This window comes from Eupeodes corollae, chromosome 1 (genome assembly GCF_945859685.1).
Source record: "Eupeodes corollae chromosome 1, idEupCoro1.1, whole genome shotgun sequence".
Lineage (NCBI taxonomy): Eukaryota > Metazoa > Arthropoda > Insecta > Diptera > Syrphidae > Eupeodes > Eupeodes corollae.
This window is the reverse complement of record NC_079147.1, coordinates 71627098-71638685: the sequence shown is the minus strand read 5'-3', so window position 1 is coordinate 71638685 and position 11588 is coordinate 71627098. Positions and strand designations below refer to the sequence as shown.

At 36.0% G+C, this 11588-nt stretch overlaps 1 protein-coding gene across 1 annotated transcript; it reads right to left on the bottom strand.

Annotated features, from left to right (window-relative positions):
• Nucleotides 1-609: 609 nt before the first annotated feature.
• Nucleotides 610-6981, bottom strand: LOC129942464 (uncharacterized). Its single transcript, XM_056051392.1, has 3 exons — nt 6789-6981; nt 6514-6726; nt 610-1157 (listed from the first exon to the last, which is right to left on the bottom strand). The coding sequence occupies exons 1-3, from the start codon at nt 6833-6835 to the stop codon at nt 1109-1111; spliced, it is 309 nt and encodes a 102-aa protein (XP_055907367.1). The 5' UTR covers nt 6836-6981; the 3' UTR covers nt 610-1108.
• Nucleotides 6982-11588: the final 4607 nt, after the last annotated feature.

The following is an 11588-nucleotide window of genomic DNA, read 5'->3' as shown; positions in this document are numbered from 1 at the left end:
TTTTTTCGACCTTGTTTATTTTGTTCGAGAGTAAATCCATTCGACCGGATATGCTTTGATATCGAGAAATTAATTATATCTACATGTTTATAATATTTAAAATGAAACAAAAATAAATAAAAACAAAATAAAATTATTGAAGTTGGTTACTAAGTCAAATAAAATATAGAAACAAAAACGTGGTGTGATGCGTAGAATTAAATTCAAAAAAGTAAACAACCTTCAAAGTGCGGTGGCACTAAAAAAAGTGAGTGTCATTAAAATTGTCCAAGGATTTTGATTAAGCGGCACTGTTGAAGAACATTTTTAGAATTTATCTGTTGAAAGCTTGAATGTCAATAGACTAACATTGTTCAGGCTTCAGGGTAAATGGCAAGCCTTGGGGACACCCCACGCACTTATTTTTATACAAATTTGATTATTCATTCGAGATTTTGGAAAGAAATTAAAACATTGTGTCATGTTAATGTTGTGTGACCTACAACTTTGGTTTCTGAAATGTTTTTGACTTGTCTGGTTTGTCCTTGTTAGATTGCTCATGAACGCCCCCAAAAGCAATTTAAGAATTAAAATTAAAGAAATAATAAAACAAGACAAATATTAAATTAAAGTAAAATTTACAAAAATAGATTTTTATTAGCAAGCCTATAAAACGATGGCATACTTTTTCAAATGTGTCTAGAACATTTGTTGATGGGGTTTGCATTTGTATAATTCAAAGTTTAAAATTAAAATAAAAAATACATAATTTCTATATTTTAATTATTATATGTATATAAATTTAGTTAAAATAAAATTATGCTTGTGTAATTGTCACTAACTACCATTTACAGTTTTCCCACCATTTCTTACTTTTGAACGTAAATTCAATATTATGGGAATACCACTTTTATGGAGTTCAGGTATTATCCTTATATTCTTCTTCATCGGCTCCGTTTTCGTATTTTGTTTTGGAGGCATGTAATTATTCATTTTGACATTTGTTTGGCAGTTTTCATTTATGTTTTCAAATCCATTCTCAGTTTGGGTTGTTTTAGTTGCTTTTGGAACAATTTTAAAAAAATGTTTTGACTGAGCTTTGTGATGAAATTTTGTTGTCAATGGACTTTCAATTGATGAAGAATTTTGCTGCTTGGCGATAAGGCTTATGTTTCGTACTAAAAATAAGATATGAAACATCCTTTTTGATTAGTTAAAACTATTATCAATGAAGGCATTTCAGAAGAAACTATTTTAATTTCTTTCGAAAGACTCTTAACTATCATAAGGAAAAGCAATTTTGTAAACTTACAAGTTGGTATAGTCCCTTACGTCGTCTGAACCTAATCACTGTCAATTTATGTTATTGTCATCTATCGCAAATCAACTTTGACAGTTGGTATAGTCCCTTACGTCGTCTGAACCTAATCACTGTCAATTTATGTTATTGTCATCTATCGCAAATCAACTTTGACAATTCCACCTGGGATTTTCAAAAAGTATTTATAAAATATGAATAGAAAAGTTTTGAGCCAGCACCCTCTAAATTAAAGTCTTATTGCAAGTGTCAACTTTGAAACTGAAAAACAGCCAAATCAACATTGAGAAGTTTTGAATTTTTAAGAATAAAATACAGGCGCTCATAGTTATGAATATCAAAATAAATGGGAAAAAACATTCCACATTCTCGATGTGCGGTTCAAATAAGAATTTCTAAACTGATGAGCATTCCCGAAAGTGCGAGTGTTACGGCTGATTTGTTCAAAGGGTGGAATGCAACTGGTTACTTCGACAGAACATTCTTTTTTTTTTTAATTATCGATAAAACAACAAAAGGCATGAAACAATGCGGCGGTGTTCGTGAGATGTAAATGTTTCGGTTACAGCTATATCCCCTATTATTTTCGAGCTTTAGACGATTGAAGGCTTTGTAAATTATAGCCAGATCAAAAGGAATGACAAATTTCTTGCACCGTCGGAGAAATCCTAAGCACCTTGTAGCATTTTTGACAATGTCATATAAGTGATCATAAGAAGTGATCTGTTTTATACATACCTAGAACTGAAAGCTGAATAGTTTCCTAGATGCCAGTGCCCATCATGGATAGTGGCATGTGGGGTGGATTAAGATTTAACTACAAGTGACAGCATTGAATTTTTGAACCATTAAATTATACACGGTTAATAAATCCCCATTGGACAAAACTGTCAAGATTGGATTTGAATGATCTTAACATACGCTACTGTTGAATTCAATATCCCAAGGATAAGCTGAGGGTTCTATCGTTAGCGAAACAGTTTATTGGAAGTGGCAGACACCAGCATTTATTTAATGAATTACAGGCTTGAAACCATTCAATATAACTTGTATGGAACAGATAAAAAGGTATTGTCTAATCTAATGAAGAAGAGATTCACAAATACAAAAGCACGCATTTTCGATAAGAGAACTTGGTGCCGAACTCTACCAAATACTTTTGAAATATCAAGTGGAACAATAAAACATCTAAAACATCCAAAACGATATAAGGATTTGTTCCACTGTTCTGTTATAATAAAACCCCAAATTATCGGTGGACCTATTGCTACGAAAGCCATACTGGCGGTCATTAAGAAGCTTTCGTTCATCGTGATATTCCTTAAGCTGATAATTAGTCAGTGTTTCCATGACCTTGGAAAAAAGGGACGTGGGTTTTCGTCTTTTACAGGAACATACTAGACAAGTGCTGTTTTCCTTCCGCTCGAAAAGAGACCTGCAGAGTAGGAAAGATGTTTAAATGGTAGACATGTGCATTCACGAGGACACAAGGATCCACAGGTTTTTCTCAAAACCCACATCTGTCTATCAACTCCTACTCTCAACTTCCCGTGGTGAACATCGGGTACCTAGTACCTCAACTGGAGATTGGGTTCCAACCCCAGTGGAAAGTTGTTGGGGGCAGCAAACGAGAGAGGGGTGAGAGGTGTTTCCACTAAGGCACCTCTCCTTATCCAGACGGCAGCGGACGAATTCTAGAGATGGAATCAACGGTGGCGCCTACAGTTCTAGTAAGGTTTAACTACTTATTGAACAACTTATAGGGTTTCTTCGACTTATTTAGAGCCCAGGCCTATAAGGAGCGGTTCTATCAGGCTCCCCATTCTTGGAGTTATACTAAGGATCTGGCCCTCCAGAATGGGGGTTGTTGTCGTCGGGGTGACTTCCTGGCCACGTAACAGCTTTAATAGTTGCGAAGCACCAACAAGCCTCGGATACGGACGGATTCACTGTTGACAACCAACGCAAACAAATTAAGGACAACGAAATTCGGATATGCACGTGGAATTTAAGGTCCCTAAACAGAATACGTGCGACCGAAGAATTAACGGAGGCCCTAGACTACTATAGAGAACTTTCCGAGGGGCTAACATCGACTCGGACCACTACCTCGTTGTAGCCAAGGTAGTACTTCGGATTTACAGACCCAAGGCAAAACAGGGAGTTGCTGGGAGAAGGTACAACATCGAATGGCTACAAGAGCTTGCCAAATCCTTTTCCGACCGGGTTACAAGTAACATCTCTAGAAGTCCTCTGCCGCCAACACAATGTATCGAAAACCAGTGGTAACATTGCCAAGATGCTATCAGAGAAGCCGCCTCTGATTTGCTGGGTTTCAAGCAGCCACCAACAAGGAACCCCTGATTTGATGAGGAATGTCGGCAGGCAAACACAGCCAAACGACAGGCACGCAAAGCTGCGCTGCATGAAGGGACAAGAGCTGCTCATGAGCTCTATGAGCAGAAGAGGCGAGAGCAATACCGACTTCTTAGAAGGAAAAAGAGAGGGCATGAGAAGCGTGTGGTCGAAGATGTTGAGAGGTTTAAAAGCAGGAATGAGGTTCGAAAGTTTTATGAACAGGTGAAACGAAATTCGCAGGTACATAAACCTCGAACCGAAGGCTGCAAACACGGAAGTGGAAACATCATAATGGAATCGCAGTCAATGCTGAGGATATAGAAGGACCACTTCTGCAGACTGTATAACGGCGACGATGAACTGAATTCCGCTGTAAGGCAGGATGATCCATTCAACATAGGCGACGAAAGCCAACAATCCCGTCCTCCCGACTTAGACAAAGTAAAGATTGCCATATCTAAGCTGAAGTCTAATAAACCGCTGGAGCGGATGTCTTGAATGCCGAGCACTTAAAAGCAGCTGGAGATAAGTTGGTTAGGAGCATGCACCAACTTATCTGTAAGATATGGTCGGAAGAAAGCATGCCCGATGAATGGAACCTCAGTATTGTTTGCCCGATCCTGAAAAAAGGAGACCCTCTAGACTGCACCAACTATAGAGGAATCAATCTACTTAACATCGCCTATAAAATCTTCTCTGCCGTAATATGTAAACGTCTAAAGCCCATCGTCAACAACCTGATAGGTCCTTACCAGTGTGGTTTTAAACCAGGAAAGTCAACATTTTATCAAATATTCACATTACGGCAGATCCTGGAAAAAACTTAAGAACACCAAATCGTCACCCACCATCTTTTCATCGATTTCAAAACCGCATATGACAGCATCTACAGGGACGAGCTGTATAGAGCCATATCTAGTTTTGGGATCCCTGCCAAACTCGTCCGTTTGTGCAGGATGACCATGGAGAATTCACGCTGCTCCATAAAGGTTGGAAACAACTTAACAGAACCTTTTGATGTCAAAAAAGGCTTTAGACAAGGTGATGCGCTGTCATGTGATTTTTTTAACATCGTGCTTAAAAAAATAGTGCAGAGCTCACAAGTCAACACTAGAGGCACTATCTTTCAAAAGTCGGTTCAATTACTGGCATATGCTGATGACATTGACATAATCGGAAGAACTCAGCGTGATGTCAATGGGGCTATTGTGAGTATTGAGGCAGTGGCGGCAAAAATGGGTTTAACGGTTAATGAGGGCAAAACAAAGTACATGCTGTCGGTTGTCAAGAAAGGACATACAACACAGACGCCTTGGTCAAAACGTCACCATCAACAGACGTAACTTTGAGGTAGTCAAGGACTTCGTCTACCTAGGCTCCGCTGTAAACGCAGAAAACAACACCAGCGCTGAGATCAAAAGCAGAATAACTCTTGCTAACCGCTGTTTCTTTGGACTTAGAAAGCAATTGAGTGGTAAAGTCCTCTCTCGAGGGACCAAAGTGTTGCTATATAAGACCCTTATCATCCCCGTCCTGCTATATGGTGCAGAAGCATGGACTATGACAAAAGCGGATGAAAGCACCGTATGCATCGAAGGGGAATGGAGGAGAAGATGGAACGACGAGCTGTACGGGCTGTACAGCGACGTAGACTTATCCAGAAGGTCCAGCGACTTAGATGCTCCGGCCCGGAAAGTCTTTGAATCCGCACCCACAGGACAGCGCAGTAAAGGAAGACCGCGGATCAGGTGGCGCGCACAAGTAATGACCTCAGCCAACTTGGAGCATGGAACTGGAGACATCTAGCTAGGGACCGAGCTAGACGGAGAAGTTTGTTGGCTGAGGCCTAGTTCACACAGGACTGTTGCGCCACCCAGTAAGTAAGTAAGATATTTAGTCAGTGTTTGCATGACCTTTGAAAAATTGGACGTGAGGATAAGCGTTTTTTAGGAACAGACTGGACAAGTGGTGTTTTCCATCTGCTCGGAAAGGTACCTTGTAGAGTAGGAAAGATGAAAACCCTTACTCAGTGATTTTTCCAGCGTTAAAAAAAAACCTCTTCAGAACAATAGGGGATACAATTCCGGCCAGCGGATTTGTGTATGTTAAGGTCTTTCAGTATTCTTGCAACTGCCCGAGTGCGAAAGAAGATTTGTCCTATAAAATCGTTTCCGCTCTCAAGAACAGGAGTCTCATGACACTATCCTAAAGCGTCGAATTTACAGCAAATTGGCTATAGGAATCGAGCTCACATAGGGAGTGTCATTGTGGACTAGCGTTGGAACGTGGTTTTTTACAAATGACATTTTTACTAACTTTGTCGTAGCTTCTGGCCATAAAAAAATATTTGTTCGTCGTATATGAATATTTTGTAATTCATTTTGTGTTCCCGTTCTTGAGATGGTACGGAATTAAGGCAAAAACTTCTTTTATTCTTTTGATTTAGTTTCAGCAAAAAATAAAACTTCCAAATTAGACACCGAGTTTATTTGTTGCAAAATATTACCATTCAATTAGAAGCTAAACATAAATTGGGTGGCGCAACAGTCAACGATTTCTGTGTGAGAGTAAGGTCGAATCTGAACGGCTAATTTGCGAAAGTACTTTTCATGACAAGAATAATTACTCTTGGAGAATTCCTTCCAAGTGGCAGTATCCATAGGCAGCGATTAAATCCAAGTTCTACGCATTACCAATCGCGCCTACACTTTGTGATTTATTCAATCTCTATAATCAGATTTGTCAAATGATTTGTTTTTTTTTTTTTAATTTGAACTTCAGCAGTCACTTCAAATGTAAGTTTAAAAGTCTTTTTTTTTTAATCTTATTTATAAGTAAAATATTTTTTTTTTAAATACTTGCTGTTGGGTTTATCTTTGTTTTGTATTTTATTCAGATCATTTTTAATCTGTTCTTGTTCTTCTGAAAGCATTTCTTTTAAAATTTGTCGACAAACGCGTTTTAGTACGCAATATGTAAAGTGACTTATAGGTGGCGCTAATTGGAAAGGACACACATGAACACCACCGTTACAAGTTGAAGTACTAGATGAATTTTTGCCATTTGTTTCGCTGAAATTAAACGTAATGTATACGTGAATTTAAATGAAGTTTGAATTTAAACAAAATTTTACCTTGTTGGTTGACTACTTACACTAAATGACTTTGACATTTTGTGCATGCAAATTTTTTGGAACTTAGATAAATATGTTAACAAAAGTTTGTAATCGGTTTTTACAGCAAGAAGTAATAAATAATTTCAATGAATTTTGATTATTAGTTATATTTTGTATACATTTTTTTTTCGTGTTGACAGTGTTGACACATTCAAATACTGAATCAAATTTGATTTGAAAAACAACGTGAAATTGTGATCATTAAAATATGCGTTAATAAATGTTGTTAAGCTACAAAAAGTGGAAAGTACCCGTGGAATCATGATGGTTAGTGCGTTGGGCTGTCATGCGAGAGGTCTTGGGTTCAATCCCTGGCTGTGCTACCATAAAGTTTTTATTCACGGGTACTGCTACTGCCTCTTGCGAGAAATTGACAAAGTTCTCCAAAAGTAATTCTTGTCATGAAAAAAGTGCTTACTTTAATTAGCCGTTCGAGTTCGGCAATAAACTGTAGATCTCCTTTATCCCTTCAATTACTCGCACACAGGAATGGTTGAAAGTTGTAAGTCACTAGGCCCTGGCTCTCTAAGGACTGTTGCGCCACCTAGTTAATTTGTAGTTTAAGATTAAAACGCTTCATTTAAAATTTGATGTCAATATTCAATAGCTGTTTTGTTATATTAATATAACTTTGTGACATCCATTTCCTGTAGAATCCACTTCGGGATTGGATTTTCAAATTCAAATTTATTTCTTCTTCAATGAATTCGTGTTACATGGTAGAATATTTATAACATATAGAGATTAGAATACAATGATTCTTAGCAACTAAAGATTTTATAATATAGAAAATTCTTATGAAAGTGGTAGTTATTATGAGAAAAATTGAAAAAAAAAAACTCAATGGATGCAAAAAAAAAAAAAAAAACTTAAAACTATGAATAAAATAATCTTAAAATCTAACTTAATAATAACTTTAACTAAATTGGCATGTTTAAACAAGTGAATTTATTAATACATTATCGTGAATAGAACATTTGTTCTCAAATTTATTTGAAATTGTTGTAATTTTAGACTTGATTGTTGGAATTTTAGTAATGTCATGTAATGCTAGTGTGGAAAAATGCCAGGGAAGATGCATAATCATTTTTAGAGTTTTGTTTTGACAAATTTGAAGTTTATTCAGGTGACATGCAGCGCATTTATACCAGCAAGGAGCAGCATATACTAATGAAGGTAGAATTACGACTTTATAAAGAAGAATCTTATTATCTTTGCTTAAATAAGAATTTTTATTTAAAAGTGGAAATAAAATTTTTATTAAAACATTTACTTTTTTGATAGAGAAAGTAATGTGATTTGAAAATGTTAGGGTCTTATCGAGAGTGATACCAAGGTATTTAATTGTTGTTGTCCATTCAATTGGAGTGTTGCAGATCGACAAATTATATTGAGGTAGATTTGAGGCTTTTCTCTTTCGAGAGAAAAATATTGCTTGAGATTTCGATGGGTTTATTTTGATTTTCCACCTGTGAAAAAACTTTTCAATATTAAATAAAGCATTTTGTAGATTAATTAATATACTTTGACAGTCGTTTGAACTACAGAATATAGCTGTATCATCAGCAAAGAAGGCATTTTCACAGTGTAAATCTCTTGGAAAATCAGCAATATATAAGTTATATAAAAGGGGCGATAGGGTTGAACCTTGTGGAACCCCTGCTTTTATAGGGAACAGAGGTGATGAATCAGACAAAATTTTGACATAAAAAAGCCTATCTGTAAGAAAGCTTTGAATAATTTTAAGAATGTAAGTAGGAAAATTTTGAGTATATAGTTTATGAAGCAGGCCGTTGTGCCAAACACTGTCAAATGCCTTTTGAATGTCAAACGAAACCATACCTAAGGATTTTTTATTTGAAAGCGATTCTTTTACTATACTTGTGATTCTTTTTATTTGGTGAACCGTTGAGTGTTCCCTCCTAAAACCAAACTGTTCGTTTGGAACAAGACTGTTTGATTCTACATATTCATTCATTTTAAAAAGGATAATTTTTTCAAAAAGTTTGCCTAAACAGCTGAGTAAACTTATTGGGCGATAACTAGATGCCTGTGTCAATGATTGTGTTGGTTTAGCTATGGGAATTATCTCAGCAATCTTCCACCTTCTTGGAAAATATCCGTGTCGAAGACAACTTTCGAATAGGGATGTTAAATACTGAACAGCATTTTTTGGTATGTTTTTAATGACCCTGTTTGAAATTTTATCATTACCAGCAGCTTTTTTTATGCGAATAGAAGCAATGGTGTCTGTAACAAGAGATATTGGTATATGGATATTATTTAATTCTATTGAAGATAGATTAATAGAGTTAATACTGTTTTGTACTAATTGTTTGGTTTGAATGTCGCTAAAGCCATCTGTTATTGAGTGACTAGACAGAAAACATTTAGCGAATTCAGTAGCCTTCTCTTTATTCGTATGAAGAATTTGACCATTACATTCGAGGTATGGGATTCTATTATTTTTTTTCTTAAAAATCTTCGAAAGTTTCCATATTTGTTGGTCGTGTTTATCAATTTGGGATAACATTCGATTCCAGTCTTTATTACGAATTTCCTGCATTTTTTGTATAACTAATTTGTTAAGCAAATTCAATTGAAATTTCAGAAATAGGTCTCTTGACCTTTGATAACGTCTACGAATTAAGTTCCTAAATGTTATCGTCCTTCGTACGTCATTTGTAAGCAATGAAATTTCGCTTTTGTTTTTATGGGAGGCAGAATGCAAAGGAACATTCGCCTTAACCCCCTCATTGATGAAACATTCAAATGTCTTAACTTTATCATCAATTTCCTCTAACGTAAAGGTAGAAGGTTGAGAAAAGTCAGAAAATGAATCGTTTACGTGACGTTTAAATTTTTTCCAATTAGCCCGATTGAAATTATAATTTTCAGCTGGAGTCGCAGTGGTGAATGATTCGTTAAGAAAGAACACAACAGGTTTGTGGTCAGATGAAAGATCGTTTATAACAATTGGGCGAGAAATATTGTCAATTGTATTTGAAAGTACCAGATCTAAGGTTGAGGGATGACCTCTACCATTGGAAGGATAGTAAGTTGGCTCAGATGGAAAAGCAATATCGAAATCTTCGAAGACCTTGAGGTCTGACAAAATTGTTCCCCAAGCGTTTGCTCGAACACAACCCCAAGACGAATGACGACAGTTAAAGTCTCCGCATAAGAGAAAATTCTCATTTGTTCTTACAAACCTCAAGATGTCAGACTTAAATTTTCGTTTTTTTTCATTAGTTATTCTACTACCGCCAGGAAAATAAGCAGCTATAATTTTGAATACTTTTGTGGGGCTGCATTCAACTTCAATTGATAGTGTTTCTATCAAATAAGTTTTACTAATTGGAACTAATTTATGTTTCACAGACTTGTTTACGAAAATGCATACACCTCCCCCCTTATCTGTTAATCTGTCCAATCTGTAACAATAGTAGTTTCTGTTATATATACTGATATTTGGCTTAAGCCAGGTTTCGGTAATCACTGCGATATCAATTTTGTTTTCAATTAAAAAATTAAAGTATTCTATTTCTTTGTTTTTTAAACTTTTAGCATTCCACAAAAGCATTTTTAATTTATTGGCCATTGTTAGTATAAAGATATTTAATGCTAAGATCAGCTATGACGTTAAATTGATCTTGTCTACTTTTACATAAAGATAATTTACTTAACATTTCATTTTTAAGTGAAATAAGTTCATCAAAACTAAATAAATTGTTGTTTTGGTTTGGCGGTCGTGGTGCTGTTGTCTTCTGTAAACTGCTGCTGGTGAGAGTTGTTGGAAGGCTTCGCGGTGCAGACACTGGAGGAGTGTTGTTAGAATGTTGTTGTTTTTTCTGAACTAATTGAGGAAAGTCAGAGGTGTTGAGGTTAAAGCTGGTGTTTCTGCTAGGAAGTGAATCATGAATGCCATGTTCTGTTCCAAATCGTCTTCTCCGGTTCTTGGCTTTGAGTCGATTTTGTATTTCAATGAATTCTAACCTCTTTCTACATGAGGCGTCGGTTGCTGCGTGTTGTTCACCACAGTTAACACATTTAGGTGGTTTTTCTCTGTTAGTGCATTCTTGTGAATTATGTGATTCAGAGCAGTAGGCGCATGCTTTGTTTACATTACAAAAAGAAGAGCCATGCCCAAACATTGAACACCGATGACACTGAGGCACGAAGTGTGGGTTCTTTCGATAAAAGTCCCAATATACTGAAACGTGGTTAACAAACTTAGCTTGCCTTCTTAGTTCATTCATTTTAATGCTTTTATTGTTGAGGTAAACTAAATAATTGCACTGTTCTTTGTATTTGGGATTTTTAATGTTCATTATAGAAATTTGGAGAACTTCTAATTTAAGATTTGTACACAATTCAATTTTAAGGTCATCCGTATTCATTTTATGCAATCCATATAACACCACTTTAAATGGTTTAAGATTTTTAATATTATGTGTGAAAAATTGGAGTTCTTTTTCGCGAAGGGCAGATTTAATTTTATTTAACTCAGATTCAGTGTAGAGATTAATGCGGCAACCAATTGAAGTGTTTTTGCAATCAAATTTGACTATGCCGTTATCATTCATGCATTGATTTACAAAGACGCTATTTTTTCCTATCAAGTGAATAGGAGGCAGTTCAATTTTTGTGGGTACAGGCTGCACATTCTCAGTCATTATTTCTTCATTATAGGATAAATCAGAAAGATCACTGAAGCGATTATAAGAAGATAAATTATTTTGGGAGCTACCCGGATTA